Source organism: Muntiacus reevesi, chromosome 17 (assembly GCF_963930625.1).
Source record: "Muntiacus reevesi chromosome 17, mMunRee1.1, whole genome shotgun sequence".
Lineage (NCBI taxonomy): Eukaryota > Metazoa > Chordata > Mammalia > Artiodactyla > Cervidae > Muntiacus > Muntiacus reevesi.
The window spans coordinates 42,599,461-42,618,902 of NC_089265.1; the positions used below are offsets into that span (position 1 = coordinate 42,599,461).

The following is a 19,442-nucleotide window of genomic DNA, read 5'->3' on the forward strand; positions in this document are numbered from 1 at the left end:
AACTCTTTGTGACCCCGTGGACTGTAGCCCACCAGCCTCCTCCATCCATAGGATTCTCCAAACAAGAATACTGGGATGGGTTGTCATTTCATTCTTCATGTTCCTTAGTGGGCAACCTCTTTTTTTCTATCTGGAAGCTTTTAGGATCTTCTCTTTACGTTGGTATTGATAAAGTTTAATTTTCAAAAGATAAAACCATGACTGTCAGACCAGTACAAAATGAAAAAGTTTAATTTTCAAAAGGTAAAACCATGACTCTCAGGCCAGTACATGTGTCAGTAACAAGGGAAAATTGGTTCAAAGCATAGTTGAGAAGCTCAGTATTCATAGGGGATGTTAGGAGGAGACTGCTGGGATAAATAGAAAACTGGTAGATATCCAGCAGTAAATCTCAAGGTTTTTCTATTACATTGGACAGATTTTATTTCCATCCTTACTGAAAAAGAATCTACAACTTAAGCTCTGCCTCTCCAGAGTTGTAAAATGGCCAAATAACTGAATAGGTAAATGGAACTCCCAGTAATTCCTTCTGCCCATTTCCAAGTTTCTGATAATTTTTCTGGCAGTCTTCTGAAATAACCTAAAGGTATATTTATATGTGGGTCTTTTTTCCTTCATACTTTTGGACTATTTTTACTCTTGAGTTTTTTAAAATTTGAAGACATGTTTCTTGGATTGGAGGAGTGTGGTAGCTTATAGTCCATGGGGTCACAAAGAGTCGGATACAACTGAGCGACTTAACTTTCTTTTTCAACACGAAGCAGTTTCCTATATTGTTTCTTTAGGTTATTTCCTTCCCTCCATTTGCTCTGCTCTGTCTTTCTAGAACACCCAGTAATCAGATGTTGGACCTCTTGAGTTGAGCTACTTTGTTCCTTAACTTTTCAAAGTCTTACACTTTTTATTTCTTTGTCTTTTTCTTTTCTGTTCTGTGAGTGAGCATGTTTTCTCCATGCGGGTCTCCATGACATCTTGGTCCTTCTTTTTTGGGGGCTGTTATGTTTTTGAATGTCTGTTGACCCTTGGTTATTCATTCTAATTATGACTGAAGAACTGGGTTGGTAGTATTTTACTGTTTGTAGTAATTTGTAATAATAATAATAAACACACAAGTGAGATGTATGTATTCATATTAACCCACTAATCCTATAAGATGTTACTAGTATCTTCATTCTGAGGAAACCAAGACACAGAGAGGTTAAGCAATTTGCCCAAGGTCACATAGCTAGTAGTGACAAGAGTTGGGATACCCATTTTTAGGTGGTATCTCTCTAGAGCCCATGCTCTTAATCACTACCCTTGCTTTTGTGGGTGTGTTTTCACAGCAGGCTTATCTCTTAAGGGGTGGGAGGGTTCCCTGGGAGCTCTGTGCTGCTGAGTGGATAGGCTTTAAAGTGTGCTTGAGTGGGAGGGGGGATCGGGATGGGGAACACATGTAAATCCACGGCTGATTCATGTCAATGTATGGCAAAAACCACTACAGTATTGTAAAGTAATTAGCCTCCAACTAATAAAAATAAATGGAAAAAAAAATAATAAAGTGTGCTTGAGAGAAGCAGATAATCCTTTTATGTCAAAAAGAAGATTTGACTTGGAGGGACTGTTCCATCAGGAGCCCTGTATCCCCAGGTAGATGACTCAGTTCTTTTAGAAAGAAGTTCTTTAGTAATAGCTGATGGGCACATGCTTCTGCTTCTTGTTACTTTTGCACCTGCAAAAGCCTCTTCAATATTGTTTTTTAATGTTTTATTATGAAAATTCTCAAACTTACAGAAAAGTTGAGCGAATAACATAATGAATTCTCATATACTTTCCACTTGGATTCAATAGCTTTTAACATTTTGCCTTACTTGCTATGTTTATATATAAATATTTTATATAGAACTATTTTGAAGTTTCAGACGTGTGGTACTTTACCCCCGTGTACTTTAGGAGTTATCTCCTAAAAATAAGACATTCTTCTACCTCACCATAGTAACATTGTCATAAGTAAGAAAATTATTTTTAATTTCTTAATGCCATCTAATATTCAGCCCATATTTAATTTTTCTCAATTATTCCAAAATGTTAGTTTTTATTAACCAGAAAAGTTTTCAACTGAAATATGATTTGTACACATTTTTATATGTATAAGTGTAAAGCTTGATGAATCATCCAGAAGTGAATTCTCCTATGTAAGCCTGTTCTTTTTTCCAGAAGTCAGAACTCAGTCAAGTTTCAGTCATTTCATGGACTATTATGTCTCTTTTGTCCTCTGTTTTCTAGAATACTCTTTCTGCCACTTTTTTTCTTTTTCCAGAAATTGAATTTGTGAAGAGATAAGTCCAGTTGGCTTCTTCAATCTTCATTCCGTCTCCATCTCCTTTCCTCCTCCTCTTTTTCTTCTCCTTCTCCTCCTTTCTCCTCTCCTTCTCCTCTTTCATTTTCTCCTATTCCTCCATTTTCTTCTTTCTTTGCTAGGGAAAATTTCAAATATACTCCTAATTTGAGGGAAATACAACCACCCCACCCCATACTCATTGCCCAGCTACACGTGTTCAAACTCATCTCATCTACACCCCTAACCATTTCTCTTCTCCCTTACCACTGCGTTGTTTTCACTTAAATCCCAGCCTTCACAGCATCTCCTCCTTAAATATTTCAGTACATATTTATAAAAGACATGGCCGGGAGCCCAGCAAGGGCTGTTGACTAGAGCATGAACATGTGACCTCCTCATGTAACAGCCACCCAGCATGGTTTCCAAGAGGGCATGTCTGTGAGGAGTGTTCCAGGAGGCACAGGTGGCTCAGGCGTCTTACCATCTAGCCTGGATGTCCCAGAATATCACCTCTGCTGAATTCTCTTGGTCAAATAAGTTCCCGTGGCTACTTTCGGATCAAGGGGAGGTGAATTGGGAATTGGACTCCACCTCTTTTCCTTTTTGAAACAATTTTGTGATTCTTAAAACCTGGTAAAATATACATATTTAAAATTTTGCAGTTTTAGCCATTTAAAACTGTACAGTTCAACGGTATTAAGTGCATTGTACAAGTACAGTAGAAGGTACAGTGCAGTACAATGCTGTGAAATCAGCAGTACTCTCCACTTCCAGAACTTTTTCATCATTCCCAATGGAAAGTCTGTATCCATTCAACCAGATCTCCAATTCTTCCAGGGTAATTACTGTTCTGCTTTCTGTCTCTATGAATTTGACTCTAGGTACCCCATGTAAGTGCAATCATACATGTCCTTTTGTATCTGGTTTGTTTCACTTAGCATAGTGTTTTCAAGGTTCGTTCATGCTGTAGTATATGTCAATACTTCCTTTTTAAGGTTGGATAATATTTCATTGTATATATTAGCCTTCACCACTTGACATGAGGAACAGCCAGTGAAGTACAGAGGGAAGGACTTGATGGAAGCCATCTTTGAGGACTGTTGTCTCTAGGTAACTTCTCTAGAGCCATGATCTTCATTACTGGGGAGTCATAAAGTGTGAATTTAACTTGCTGAACCTTATGAAGCTAAGAGTAGAGATTTCCCTGATGGTCCAGCGGTTAAGACTCCAAACTTCCAATGCAGGGGGTGTAGGGTTGATCCCTGGTTGGGGAACTAAGATCTCACTTGCCATGCAGCCAAGAAGTTTTTAAAATAAAATAAAATTGGATCTTAAAAACTTTTTTTTTTAAAGAAGAAGCTAAGATCACAATGTTCTTGTTTCAGTGAGAAAATGTAGCCTGGAAAAAGGGCTAGGGGCAGGGAAAGAACGACACACAGATGAAAGGAAAGCATAACAGAGAAGGAAAGTGATGTCTCAAGAGTCATAGCTCTGCAATTTTGTTTAAAAGTTTCTGCTGCCTTTCTTATCTTCAAATCCAAATTTACCTCTGCCTCCTTACCCCGTGGGGTAGAGCAGAACATGATCCTGACTCTTTCACCTTGTTCAAAGAGCAAATCTCAGGGTGTCACATTATCCTCTGATTATTTTGTCTTGAGACTCTCATCAGGATGTTTTCCTCTTAGTCCTCTGCTGCATTGCTGATGGAAACGTGAATTCAGGGTGACAGCTTCCTCCATCGTATCAGGGAACTGTGGAGCCAGATGCATGATGAGTTCACCCCCTTCTCTGCTGATTGCTTAGGTCATGAGAAGAGTCACTTTCCTGAGAAATGAGGGGCATTGCGCTGAAAGGGAGCCCTGGGACTCAGGGGATCCGTAAGAGAAGAGGGCGGCGGGGAGGACCCCAGGAAAGGCAGAATTTCCTCTCACGAGCTGGGAGCCTTGAAAGTACCCTGAGATTTGTGTTTGTGTATTGTTCAGTTTGCGACTCCATGGACTGCAGCATGCCAGGCTTCCCTGCCCCTCACCATCTCCTGGAGTCTGCCCAAGTTCATGTTCGTTGCATTGGTAATGCCGTCAAGCCATCTCATCCTCTGACGCCCCCTTCTCCTTCTGCCCTCAATCTTTCCCAGAATCAGGGACTTTTCCACTGAGTTGTCTGTTCACATCAGATGACCAAACTACTGTATTTGCCTGTGTGTGTGTGTAATTTATCCTTTGGCCATGGCACACAACATGAGAGATCTTAGTTTCCCAGCCAGGGATTGAACCCTGGCCCCCTGCATGGGCGGCGCAGAGTCTTAACCACTGGACTGTCAGGGAAGTCCTGAGATTTGTATGTCTTTATCAGGAATTTGCAAGTCTCAGTTGTAATTGTTTTTTGCCCACCTCAAGACTGTTCCAAACTAATGAAAAGTTGTGTCTTTCACCGGTTGGGAGAGGAAGAAGGCTTTCACTCCTGTTGAAAAAAGAATTAAAAATAAATGTTATTACATTTTAGATATTTTATGAAAAGAGAGTCTGGGACAACCGTAACATGAACAAATCTGACACTTCAACATCTCTGAGAGGAACGAGAGGAAAGGGAGACAGCTGTTTCTGTTCACAGCAACGAGCCTGCGTTTGGCTTGTTGGCAGGGAGCGCCAGTCTGGACGTTGGTAATATATCTGCCAGGCTCCTGGAAGAAGTTGAAAAGATGTCAAGGGAGTGAAGCTCGGGAGCAGGTTCTCTTGGGATCTGAGTTGATTAAAGGCGCGCTGCAAACCAAGTCAGTGCATGTGTTCCTGAAGCAGGGTTAAGCCCAGAGGCTGGCTTTGTGAGTCACAGTGATTTAGCGTGTTTTGTTGGTTGCCATGGTGCTGAACAGTCTATCAGAAGAGTCATTTTACTAAACTAGTTCAGAAAGATTTTAGTTTGGTGTCTTCCTTTTTATCCTCCCCTGGTGTCATTGTGTTGTATTTAGATAACTTGGCCCTACAAGGGCCCCTTGATTCTACATCTGTGTATTAAAATGCTTCTCCAAACTGAATTAAAATTGTAAATGTTAAGAGTCAGGTAAGTGTTTTTGTTCATTGTCATAGGTCCTATGACATTTGTCCTTTTAACCAGTGACTGATCAGTGGTTTGGAGCTGGGACTTCTTGTCTCTGAGAACATAAAAGTTAGAATGTCAGTCACATTCCCAGCCAGATCACATAATGTTCTTGTTTGAATGCGAAAATGTAACCTGAATTCTATGCACTGGGTACTTAGTTCTTCCACCCACTCACTCATTACCCTGACTCGTCCCTATGAAATGATGGGAAAGGAGTCCCAGCCCTCCCCATCTTTGTTCCCCAGGAAGTGGTGAGTTCCCACGGGGAGCAATAGCAGTACCCATTTTCATGCAAGCAGTGGTAGTCAATCTGGTGACTGCCTTTCAGGGCCTGTCTGTGTATGATCCACAATATTGATAAGGATATATGATACCTCCGAATAGTGTTTATCATAAGAATCAATTTTCTTTCAATTATTCATTGATTGATTTGTTCATTCTTTCAGTAATATTTAAGATGACCTGTGTTTTTGTACCCCACTGGAGAATGTATTCTGATTTTCATTTATTTTTCAACAGCATCATCTGAGGAAAAATAAGGCATCATGACTAAATGGGTACCAGTGATGTTTTCTTGGGAAATTAAAAGTTGAAAGAAAGTGTGGAAAAGAAAAGGATTCTGAGGCAGTAGTAGTATTTTTTGAATTAAACCTTTTTGAGAAATTTCTAATGAAAATAATTTGGCGTGCTTTTGATATTTAAATCGAAAAATACACACACAAATTCACTACTCTCCTTGATGAGAAATAAATTCTGTTGTTTTGGCTTTCCTCATTGCTGTTGTAAGATTCAGTTTTCTCAGGACCACTGAGTAGATTCATGCTTGCCCATTATGACCTAATCGCCTCCCAAAGACCCCCCACTCCTAATACCATCACTTTGGGGCTAGGATTTTGATTTATGAGCTTGGGGGAACACAAACATTCAAACCATAGCAGTGGGTTTTATTTCATTTAAGAGGGTACTACAGTTTGTTCCTCCGCTCTTCTATTCTTGGACATTTGAGTTGTTTTCCAGTTTTTGGTTATTATGAACCAATTGCTATGAACTTTCTTGTACATGTCTTTTTGTGGGCATACACGTTACTGTATGTACCTAAATGGGAATTGCTCAATCATAGAATGATAGATACTTAACTTCATTAGAAACTGCCTCTAGTTTCCCATAGTGGATGTACCATTTTCTAATTGCTTCTTAGACTCTCAGCCAATTCTATCTTTAGCCTCACTTGTACATCCAGACGTATCTGCTGCCACCCATTTTTGAACATGTGGCGACTGAGGAATTCTTCTGTTTTGGCTTTCGTCATTGCTGCTGTAGGATTCAGTTTTCTTAGGACCCCTGAGTCAATTCATGCTTGCACACTGGCTTTTTAACTTCTAAAATTTTTCCTTTCGGTCCTTATGAATTTCTGCATTAAAGATATTTCCTTTATTATCAATTTAATGGGTTTTCAGGACTTAGTAGAACTAAATGCTTATGTTCAATTCACTATTTTAAACCTATTCATTTTAAGGTATTCTGCCTTCACACAATTAGTGAAGCTATTTATGTAAAGATTCACAGTTGATTTTCAGGTGAATCTGAGTTTAGAGCACTAGGGAACTAAGAAGCCAAATAAACCTCCTTAAGCAGCAGGGAAAGGTGAGTCTATTTAGAGACAGAAACATTCTATCAAAGAGGATTCAACAGTACCAAGCTGTGATAGCCATAATTATTTAATGATGTTATGAGAGAAAAGTTATAACAAACCTAGACAGTGTATTGAAAAGAAGAAGCATCATTTTGCCCACAAAGGTCCATATAGTCAGAGCTGTGGTTTTTCCGGTAGTCATGTACAGATGTGAGAGTTGGACCATAAAGAAAGCTGAGTGATGAAGAATTGATGCTTTAGAGTTGTGATGTTGGAGAAGACTCTTGAGAGTCCCTTGGACAGCAAGATCAACCCACTCAATTTTAAAGATTTCTACCCTGAATATTCACTGGAAGGACTGATGCTGAAGCTGAAGCTCCAATACTTTGGCCACCTGATGCAAAGAGCTGACTCATTGGAAAAGACCCCGATGCTGGGAGCGATTGAGGGCAGGAGGAGAAACGAATGACAGAGGATGAGATGGTTGAATGGCATCACTGACTCAATGGACATGAGTTTGAACAAACTCTGGGAGGTGATGAAGGACAGGGGAGCCTGGTGTGCTGGAATCCATGGGATTGCAGAGAGTTGGACACAACTGAATGACTGAACAACAGTGTGATGGAAATTATGAAGAACTTTCAGCAAGTTGGAATAAGCAAATTGCAGGTGATGTTTCTTATTGGATGGCTTCCCCAGACTGATTCCTTTATTGGGTCACTTAATTGAGACCTGGAATGGACTGGGGACACATTTTCAAGAGATCAGTGTTAAGGTGAATTCCAAATACTCAGTTGAAAAACATAACCTCCGAGGACTTCCCTGGGGGGTCCAGTGGTTAAGACTCCACACTTATGTTACAGGGGGACAGGTTCCATCCCTGGAGGGGAAGTTTAAGATCCCACATACTGTGTGGGGTGGCCAAAAAATAGAAAAGAAAAGAAAAGACAAACATACCTTTTGTGGCAAGCTACCTGGTGTATAAGTATCAGAAAATACATGTGATTCAAGTTAGTAACAATGAAACTGAAACCATAAAAGGCTTAGCTCATGTTGCCAGTCCTTGTGAAAGGACCACGTCTTTGGATCTTGGATTTTGCATTTTCCTCTTGTAAGCCACAGGATGCAATGAGGCAAACTCTCTACTTCTTGTGTCCCTCAGTCTTTCATGGCTAAAGTATAAATTCTAGAAAGACTTTTCTCCATAAACTTTGGGCTTTTCTGTTTCTTGTTGGTAAATCCTAACTTCCCAGTGGCGTTAGTGGTTAAGAACCCACCTGCCAATGGAGGGGTTGAAAGAGACACAAGTTTGGTCCCTGAGTTGGGAAGAATGCCTGGAGGAAGGCATGGCAACCCACTCCAGTATTCCTGCCTGGAGAATCTGCATGAACAGGAGCCTGAGAGGAGCCTGATGGGCTACAGTCCATAGGGTCGCACAGAGTCAGACATGACTAAAGTGACTTAGCATGCATGTACACACGCGTGTTGGTAAATCACAGTAAGGAATTGGCTTCGGTAGAATTCAGGGACTGTAACCCATGGGGTTCACTTCATTGAGCAAGTAACAATCAGTTTGAAGTGAGAACAATAGGAGATAGGCTTAAAGAGCAGGGAAAAAATTAGGTTAAATATATGGAAAAATTTTATAGAGATGGTCTTGATAAAATGCTATAGTGATAAAATTATAACATGATGAGCTGTTCATTAAGGGCCAGTTCACAAAGATCTGTGCAGGGTGTAGTCCTGACAGGGGAAGGGTAGTCAGAGTCTAGAAGTTGGGATCATGTACTGAGGAGCCCTTGAGAAGACCTGTGGCTTTTCATGAGGGACACAGCCAGCCTGAGGCTGCAGAGGAGGAACCAGGAGAATAACTACCCCAACCTCATCCTCCTCTCTCCCTTGGGTCTTCTTCCAGGGCTCCCATTGACTGAACCAAACCAGACACCAGAGGGCAGAGGAGCCCCATTGATACAGTCTGCAGATCAGTCTCCCCGGGAGGAGGGGAGAAGTATGGGGAGCAGAGAGAGGATCTGGAGGGGCCAGTAGGAGACACCTCACACACATGTGTCAATGGTCAGCGTGGTGGAGTAGGTTCCTAAAGCAGTCTGCAGAGAGAATTTATGGAAGAGTTTTGGAAATAATACACCTCCAGATTATTACAGGTGGACTGTAGTAACTGAGTGTCCTTGCCAGCTGCCATAAATTCATGGGGGCATTTATGCATCACAAGTGTGAGAACCAGTTGCTGCTACTGGAAACTAGTGAAACACATTTTGTGAAATTCATTTTATAATAAAAAGTCTTCCCCACAAAGGCACAGTGCCTATTGTTAGCAATAGTAAAACTGGTTGCCTAGTATTTTGCAGCATATAAGATTTTCATGTACATCATTTTGTGTTATTCTCTCATGAATCTTGGGAAGTACCTGGGATGATAGATCTTTTTTTTAAAACTTATTTTATTGAAGTATAGTTGATTTACTGTGTTGTATTAATTTCTGGTATAGAGCAAAATGGTTTAATTATACATATAAGTACATTATTTTTCATTTTCTTTTCCATCATGGTTTATCATAGGATATTGAATATAGTTCCCTGTGTTATACAGTAGGACCTTATTGTTTATTTATTCTATATGTAATGGTTTGCATCTGCTAATCCCAAACTCCCATTCCATCTCTCCTTTACCCTCTCTCCTGCTTGGCAGCCACAAGTCTGTTCTTTAAGTCTGTGAGTCTGTTTCTGTTTCATAGGTAAATTCATTTTTGTCATATTTTAGATTCCACGTATAAGTACTATCATCATATTTGTCTCTCTCACACTTACTTCATTTAGCATGATAATCTCTAGGTCCATCTATGTTATTGCAGATGACATTATTTTTTTCTTTTTTGTGTGACTGAGTAGTATTCCATTGTATATATCTACCACATTATCTTTATCCATCATCTGTAGATGGGCATTTAAGTTGTTTTCACGTCTTGTATATTATAAATAGCGCTACTATTAACATAGAGATGCATGTATTTTTTCAAATTATAATTCTGTCCAGAATATGCCCCAAGTGGGATTGCTGGATCATATGGTAAATCTATTTTTTTAAAAACCTCCCTGCCATTTTCCATAGTGGCTGCACCAATTTACATTCCCACCAACACTGTAGGAGGATTCCCTTTTCTCCACAGCCTCTCCAGGATTTGTGGTTTGTAGACTTTTTGATAATGGTTATTCTGACTGGTGTGAGATGGTACTTCATTGTAATATTGATTTGCATTTCTCTAATAATCAGTGATGTTAAGCATATTTTCATGTGCATTTTGGCCATCTGTATGTCTTTTTGGAAAAATGTCAGTTTAGATCTTCTGCCCGCTTTTCAATAGGGTTTTTTGTTGTTGTTGAGTTGTCTGAGCGACTTGCTTATGTTGCAATTAAGCACTTGTCGGTTGTATCATTTGCATGTATTTCCTCCTAGGAGGACAATAGACCTTTCTAACAGATGAGAAAAGTAAGTCTTACAGAGTTAGAGATTGTCTAAGATACCATGGCAAGCAAGGAAAAAACCTGAATTTGAACCGAGGGTCCTGATTGAAAATTCAGGTGCCTTCCACTAAGAGAAATCCAGATCACATGCAATGATTTTTTAAAGGCAAGAATTGTTAACAATAGAAGAAAATACCAGTATAAGAAATTCTGCTTTCAAGGTATAGCTGAGTGGGCTTTTGACTATGATGTTCTTTACTAGCAGCTGATTTTTTACTGTCTTCTCTTTGAGAGGCCACCATCTGGTGATAGATGGGGTGGATATTTGAGTCTTGGAAGTTATACCATTATAACTAGGTAAAAGCCAGATGGGTCCATTCTGAAGGTCCCTTTAAATCCTGAGTCCCATATAACTCCAATATTTCATACAGTTGAGCCTGATTTAATCTCTGAAAGACTTAGGCTTGGTATCCTAACAGCCACCATGTCTGATATATGCTACAGTGATCTACACTAGAGTGATTAGGTGACCATTTGGCCAATGTTTGGCCAGAGTTATAATAATAGTCATAAAAAATCCATATCAGGAATAAATTTGGGAAAGAGTACATGCCAATTTTGTACACAGCCTGTGTGCCTTGGGGCAGGTCTTTATTCTGGAGTTTGCAGGTGGCCATTCTGGTGATGTGACTTTGACTTCTCAATAGCAGCCCCTCCACTGTAGAAGGGAAGCCAACCCATTAGGGAGTGAATCCATGGGGCCGTCTCTCATCTTTGTTGTTCCGACATTATATGATCTCACCCTGCTGTCTTGACAGCTGGACTTAGAATTTTCTTCCTTATTTAAAAAATACATATTAAGTATAATTTATATAAACCCCAGATCATAAGTATTCAATTAGTCAAGTTTTGACAGTTGGATATACCCATGTAGCCAATATCCAAAACAAGAGAGAAAACATTTTTATCACTCCAGAAAGTTCCCTTATATCTTCTTAATCAGTCTCTTCACATCACACCTCCTTTGGGAGGGCAACTGCTCTTCTGATTTCTCTCACCATGATTGTTTGTCTGTTCTTGAACTTCATGTAAGTGGAATCATACCGTATCTGGCCTGTTTTACTCAATGTAATGTCTTTGAACTACATGTTGCTTTTGTGTATCAGCAGTTTGTTCCTTTTTATTGCTAGAGGTAGTCCATCATTTGAAAATACCACAATTTGTTTATATATTCTTGTGTTGTTGGTTATTTGAGCTCTTTTCATCTTTTCATTTTTGGCCCAGTTTGAATAATGCTAATGTAAACATCTTTTTGTAAGTCCTTTTGTAGGCAATTGCATTTCTTTCTTTGATCTAGTCCTAGCAGTGAAATTGTAGGTATATATTCAGATTTTTTGCAGTTTTTAAAAAAATTGTTTTTTCATTTTAATTGGAGGGAGATTACTTTCCAGTGTTGTGAGGATTTTTGGCGTACATCAACATGAATCGGCTGCGGGTATACATGTGTCCCCCCGTCCTGAACCCTCCTCCCACCTCCCTTCCCACCCTATTCCTCTGGGTTGTCCCAGAGCGCCGACTGTGGGTGTTGCTTCATGCATTGAACTTGCACTGGTTATCATTTTACATATGGTGATGTACATGTTTCAATGTTATTCTCTCAAATTATCCCACCCTCACCTTCTCCCACTGAGTCCAAAAGTCTATTCTTTACATCTGTGTCTCCTTTGTCGCCCTGCATGTGGGATTGTTGTTACCATCTTTCTTTGTTGTTCAGTTGCTTGGTCATGTCTGACTCTTTGTGACGCTATGGACTGCAGCATGCCAGACTTTCCTGTCCTTCACCATGTCCTAGAGCTTGCTCAGACTCATGTCCATTGAGTCAGTGATGCCATCCAACCATCTTGTCCTTTGTCATCCCCTTCTCCTGCCTTCAGTCTTTCCCAGCATCAGGGTCTTTTCTAATGGGTTGGTAAAGTATCCACATCAGGTAGCCAAAGTATTGGAACTTCAGCTTTAGCATCAGTCCTTCCAATGAATATTCAGGATTGATTTCACATCAGGTAGCCAAAGTATTGGAGCTTCAGTTTCAGCATCAGTCCTTCCAATGAAAATTCAGGACTGATTTCCTTTAGGATTGACTGGTTTGATCTCCTTGCAGTGTAGGGGACACTCAAGAGTCTTCTCCAGCACTACAGTTCAAAAGCATCAATTTTTCAGCGCTCAGCCTTCTTTATGATCCAGCTCTCACATCCATACATGACTACTGGAAAAACCATAGCTTTGACTATATGAACCTTTGTCAGCAAAGTCATGTCTCTGCTTTTTAATATGCTGTCTAGATTGGTCATAGCTTTTCTTCCAAAAACTAAGTGTCTTTTAATTTCATGGTTGCAGTCAGCATTTGCAGTGATTTTGGAGCCCAACTAAATAAAGTCTGTCACTGTTTCCATTGTTTCGCATCTGTTTGCCATGAAGTGATGGGACTGGATGCCATGATCTTAATCTTTGAATGTTGAATTTTAAGTCAGCTTTTTAAAGCTGGGTCATATGGCATTTCTATTTCCAGCTTTTTAAGGAATCTCTACACTGTTCTCCATAGCAGCTATACCAGTTTGCATTTCCACCTGCAGTGTAAGAGGATTCCTTTTTCTTCACAACCTCTCCAGCATTTACTGTTTGTAGACTTAAACTTTTTGACTATGGCCATTCTGACCAGTGTGAGATGATACCTCATTGTGGTTTTGATTTGCATTTTTCTAATGATGAGTGCTGTTGAGCATCTTTCCACATGTTTATTAGCCATCTGTATGTTTTTTATTTTAGAATAGTTTTAGTTTTACAGAAGCGTTTCCCAGGTGATGCTAGTGGTAAAGAATCCATGTGCCAGTGCAGGAGATGCAGGAGATAAGTGTTCGATCCTTAGGTTGGGAAGATCCCCTGGCAGCTCGTTCCAGTATTCTTGCCTGGAAAATTCCATGGAAAGAGGATCCTGGTAGGCTACAGTCCATGGGGCCTCAGAGAGTCAGACACGGCTGTGTAAGCAGAGTTTTATAGAAAAATTGCATAGATAGTACAGAGTGGTCCTGTATACCCCATACCCAGTTTCCTCTATTATTGCTATCTTACGTTGGTATGGTACATTTGGTACAATTAATGAACCAATATTGATATATTGAAAGTGAAAAGTACAAGTGCTAGTCGCTCAGTAGTGTCCAACTCTTTGCCACCCTGTACACTGGCTGGTGGGTATAAGGATTATAGCTATGTTTTCTTTTCAAGTCATCTAATATTCATTGAAAGAAAATTTCCAAAGGCAAGTTCAAGATTCCCCATAGTAACAGTAATTGTGTTGTTGGGTGTGAAGATTCCAGATGTGTTGGGTCTCTTTGAGTAGCAACTGCGAGGACATGGAAGAAACCCATGTAAGAAGACCATGTCCTGTCTTTGGCCAGTTATGAATTCTCATTTCCCAAAAACTTAGGCATGATCAGGGATGACAGTAAAAAGGGGGGCTCTTGCATGGGAGCACAGTGCAAGTCAAGTTTACAGACAGGGAGGAATCTGGCCTGGGAAATGGCAACACAGAGGCCACTTTTAGCATTTTCCCCAAGATTTGGTGACAAGGGCGCATAATCCTTTTACCACTTAACAAAAAAGGAGAGAAGCAGAAGCCAGACTTGGTGAAAAACAAGTCTCCTTGTTCAACAGTCAAGAAAGAGTCTTTAGTCAGGTTCAGGAAGGGTCTGGATTCTTGGAGTCAGTTGGTGTTTACAGTTCTTAAACTCCTCTTGGAGAGGAAGGAAGAATTCCTCTTAAGAAAAGGGACATCATGTAATATTAAATATTGACTCATAAATTGGGTCTGGGAGATACTTTCAAGCTTCTTGAAATACCAGTAGTAAGGAAAGAGCTTTTTCTAGACTTCACATGTTAACTCATTTACCAGCCGGTCCTGACATATTGACTCCCTGATATGATGCTTGCTTCTAAAACTGATAATCATTAGTTTCAATCTTTCATATTTGCAAAAGACTGAAAATCTTTCAGGTTTTCAGTCTTTTGCAAATATGTTTGAAAAATCAGGTTGAACAATCCTTTGTAGTTTCTAATTTGTGCTAAGTAGATACTGGCTTCTTGATTGATTTCTGTCAGCTCTTAATCATTTAGCATAGTATTTGTAATATTTAACTTTGGAGCTGAGTACTTGGAAGATTGTTGCATGCCTTTTCTTTAGTACCAGTGGTGTTTGGAACTGAAAAAAAGACTCATCTTTATTTTATTTTTACACATATAGTATGATTTCTGGCTGGTAATGGCTCTGAACTCCTTGATTTTCCTGGGTTCCACTTATGTTCAAGAATTCTCCATTTATCCAATCACCATGATCCTGTAAAATTTGGAAGAAATAACAGTGGCTCAAGGAGGAAATAGCCATGGCTTCATGTCATGTACAGCTAAAAGTCAGGACTCTATTATTTGCAAAGAGGAAGAAAAATAGGGACTTGAAATTGAGAAGACTTCAGGGTCAGTGGCATTCCTCAGCACAATTTAAAGCATTCTAAAAAGTTGGGGGGGGATTGTCCATTAAAAACATGATTCTGACTTTTCTTTGTTTTCTCTAGGAAAAGAATGAGTCTTTTTACTTAGAAAAAAGCTGTCTCTGAATGTAGCCGTCACCTTTTCTCTAACTGCCCCTTTTCTTGCTGTTTCAGGTGAATCTCTTTGTACTGCTGTCTGTGGTGTGTGTCCTCCTGAATTTAGCCGGATTTATTCTTGGCTGCCAGGGTGCTCAGTTTGTGTCCAGTGTGCCCAGGTGTGATCTGGTAAGCTATCCTGAAACATCACTTCGTGCTTGTGCCAACCGTGGCCTGCCCAGCCTTCTTGGGTGCCAGTGTGTGGCTGGACACAGGACCACGCAGTGTCCTAAAGTGAGACCTGAAGTTGGTAAAAGAAAGTGGGAAAACAAAATAAAGAACTAACTGCTCATTATTGTACTCAGATTGTCGATTAGTTTTTCTGAAGCAGGGACCAGCCAGTAGACCAGCAGGGACCAGCCAAACCACAGCAATATAATGCATCATTAGTCAGTGACTAGATGGATCAGTTGTCCACAATCAGTATCTATCTGCTCTTGTCTAAAGAGGAAAGATGGATATTATCAGAATTCAGGTTAGCAGTCCTTTATCTGAAACTTCTGGAGGCCTTTGAGCATTCAGAGTATTTCCCATTTTTAGAAGATAAATGTGACACATAGACTGTTTTTTATTCTTTAACACCTCAGTGGAATCGGGAGACAGCAGACTGTAATCAAAATTTTTGGTGTCCAGAGCTTTCGGGGTTTCAGAATCATAGATAAGAGGTTGTGAACCTGTACTATCCCAATTTTTTTTCTAATTTTTAATTGTGGTAAAATAAAGATAGCATAAAATATACCATCTTAACCATTCACTGGTGTTAAATACCTTCACTTCATTGTGCAGCCGGTCTTTAGAACTCTTTCCCTCTTGCAAAGCTGACATTATACATTTTATTTTATTTAAAGAATTATTTATTTATTTGTGGCTGCACTGGGCCTCATTGCTGCACATAGGCTTTCTCCAGCTGTAGAGGGCAGGGGCTCCTCTCTAGTTGTAGTGAGTGGGCTACTTACTAGTTGCAGTGTGTGGGCTTCTCATTGCAGTGGCTTCTCTTGTTGCGCACAGGCACAGTTACCCCACTGCATGTAGAATCTTCCCGGACTAGGGATCAAACCCATGTCCCTTGCATGGCAGGTGGGTTTTTGACCACCAGGGAAATCCAACACTATATATTTCAGACTGTTACTCTCCATTCCCTCTTCTCTCTGGCCTCTGCCAACCACTCTTCTACTTTATGATGCTATGGATTTGACTGCTCTGGTTGTCTGATATAAATGGGATCCCCTAGTATTTGTCTTTTAGTAATTGTTTATTTCACTTAGTATAACACCCTTAATACATCTGCATGTTGTAGTATGTGTCAGAATTTCCTTTCTTTTTAAGGCTGAATAATAAATATTTCACTGTATGCAGAGGTCACATTTTGTTTACCCTTCATCCATTGGAGGACACTAGGATTCTTTCTACCGTTTGGCTATTGTAAACAATGCTATCTTGGAAATGGGTCAATTCTCTGGAGTATGTGCCCAGAAGTAAAATTTCTGGCCATCTCTGAACTTTTTAAGAGGACTTTTCCATCACAAATATCTCCCTGTGGCAAAAAGCAAAAGAAGTAGACTCCTGGGAATTCCCTGACCATACAGTGGTTTAGACTCCATGCTCCCAGTGTGGGGGACGCAGGTCAGGAAACTTAAGATTCAACGTGTCTGATGACATGTCCCCTCCCCCCAAAAAAGTGGACTCTTTATGAGTGGTAGGAAACCTCATCTATTTGGAACTGGGTGCCATGGCGTTCTCACCCAGTCAGAACCAGCAGAATGCAAGTGAAGAAGGCGTTTCTTACAACGCTCTGATGGAATCCTTGCAGGAAGCTCATGATCTCCCCAGATGGGAAGATTCCTCGGGGACTCAGTAAAAACTTGTTGCTCTTAACAACCCTTCACAGTTTTAAAAAGTTTTTGTCATTTTGTTGCTTAATAACCTTAAGTTTTGGAAGCACAGGCTTACAGTGTTGCCTGATGTTTGAAAAGTGAAAGTGAAGTCGCTCAGTCGTGTCCGACTCTTTGTGACCCCATGGACAGTAGCCTACCAGGCTCCTCTGTCCATGGGATTTTCCAGGCAAGAGTACTAGAGTGGATTGCCATTTCTTTCTCCAGGGGATCTTCCCGACCCAGGGGTTGAGCCCAGGCCACCCGCATTGTAGGCAGATGCTTATGACTTGCCCTTTTCCCTCTTTCCCACTGTGCTCAAGCCCAAGCCCACAGGCCACCTAGGTTTCTGCCCTCCTTTCCTGTTCCTGACAATGCCTCTCTCCCCTGACCATTCCCTGTCCCTTACTTCCCTGTTCATCCGAATAGGATCAGCCTTTTAACACCTCATTCAATGGTTATCTTTTTAAGGAAGTAGTCCCTGATCCCCAGAGAAGATAATCTTCCAGAATTCCTGTCTGTTCATCTCTGAAACATTTCTCTTTTTCTTTTTTGGGCTAAAGGTGTTCATATACTTGTCTTCTCTCGTCTCCTGTTCTGGAATGTCCCCGAGGATATTGTCTGGCTCTCCATCTTCTGGGGAGTTTTCAACAGCACCTCCTCACACGCTTCTTTATATACACAGAGTCTCCCAGGACAGGGATTGTTCTTCTGTTTGTCTGATCTTTTTATAGCTCATTCTGCCATTTAATGATTTTATTCTTTTTTTAAAAAAAATTAGGATAAAATTTGCCAACAGTTAAATGACCAGGTCTCAAGTGCACAGTTCATCAAGTTTTGACCAGTGTGTATATTCATCATGACAAATACACTCCTGTTCAGACAAGATATGAAGCATTTTCATTACCTCAGAAAGTTCTTTGCTGTCTCCTTTCAACCAATTTCAACTTTCTCATAAGCAAACTGTTCCAGTTTCGTTCACCATAGATTAGTTTTGCCTGTTCTTGAACTTCACACAAGTGGAGGCATGTGGTATGTGTATCTTTTTGTGTCCGACCTGTTTAACTCAGCATGATGTTTTTGAGATTTATCCATGTTTGGGGGTCATATTAGTTGTTTGCTTTTTTTAAAAAATTTATTTATTTATTTTAATTGGAGGCTAATTACTTTACAATATTGTAGTGGCTTTTGCCATACATTGACATGCGTCAGCCATGGGTATACATGTGTTCCCCATCCAGAACCCCCCTCCCACCTCCCTCCCCATCCCATCGCTTAGGGTCATCCAGTGCACCAGCCCTGACCCCCCTGTCTCATGCATCAAACCTGGACCGACAATCCACTTCACATATGATAGTATACACGTTTCAACGCTACCCTCTCAAATCCGACCCTTGCCTTCTCCCACAGAGTCCAAAAGACTGTTCTTTACATCTGTGTCTCTTGCTGTCTCGCATATAGAGTCATCATTACCATCTTTCTAAATTCCATATATATGCGTTAGTATACTGTATTGGTGTTTATCTTTCTGGCTTACTTCACTCTGTAATAGGCTACAGTTTCATCCACCTCACTAGAACTGTTTCAAATGCATTCTTTTTAACGGCTGAGTAATATTCCACGGTGTGTATGTACCACAGCTTTCTTATCCATTCGTCTGCTGATGGACATCTAGGTTGCTTCCATGTCCTGGCTATTATAAACAGTGCTGCGATGAACATTGGGGTCCACATGTCTCTTTCAGATCTGGTTTCCTCAGTGTGTATGCCCAGGAGTGGGATTGCTGGGTCGTATGGCAGTGCTATTTCCAGTTTTTTTAAGGACTCTCCACACTGTTCTCCATAGTGGCTGTACTAGTTTGCATTCCCACCAACAGTGTAAGAGGGTTCCCTTTTCTCCACACCCTCTCCAGCATTTATTGTTTGTAGACTTTTGGATAGCAGCCATTCTGACTGGTGTGAGATGGTACCTCATTGTGGTTTTGATTTGCATTTCTCTGATAATGAGTGATGTTGAGCATCTTTTCATGTGTTTTTTAGCCATCTGTATGTCTTCTTTGGAGAAATGTCTGTTTAATTCTTTGGCCCATTTTTTGATTGGGTCATTTATTTTTCTGGAATTGAACTGCAGGAGCTGCTTGTATATTTTTGAGATTAATTCTTTGTCAGTTGCTTCATTTGCTATTATTTTCTCCCATTCTGAAGGCTGTCTTTTCACCTTGCTTATAGTTTCCTTCGTTGTGCAAAAGCTTTTAAGTTTAATTAGGTCCCATTTGTTTATTTTTGCTTTTATTTCCATTACTCTGGGAGGTGCTCTTTATTTTTTTTAACCAGGGCAATACTTCATGCT

The 19,442-nt window shown here is 40.3% G+C and overlaps 1 protein-coding gene across 2 annotated transcripts in view; it reads left to right on the forward strand.

Annotated features, from left to right (window-relative positions):
- Positions 1 to 19,442, forward strand: part of ENTREP1 (endosomal transmembrane epsin interactor 1) — a 67,857-nt gene that overhangs the window by 24,860 nt on the left and 23,555 nt on the right. For both annotated transcript variants that reach the window (XM_065907879.1, XM_065907880.1), the window contains exon 3: positions 15,241 to 15,351. In XM_065907879.1, coding sequence (XP_065763951.1) covers positions 15,241 to 15,351 — 111 coding nt within the window. The remainder of the gene's footprint in view (positions 1 to 15,240; positions 15,352 to 19,442) is intronic.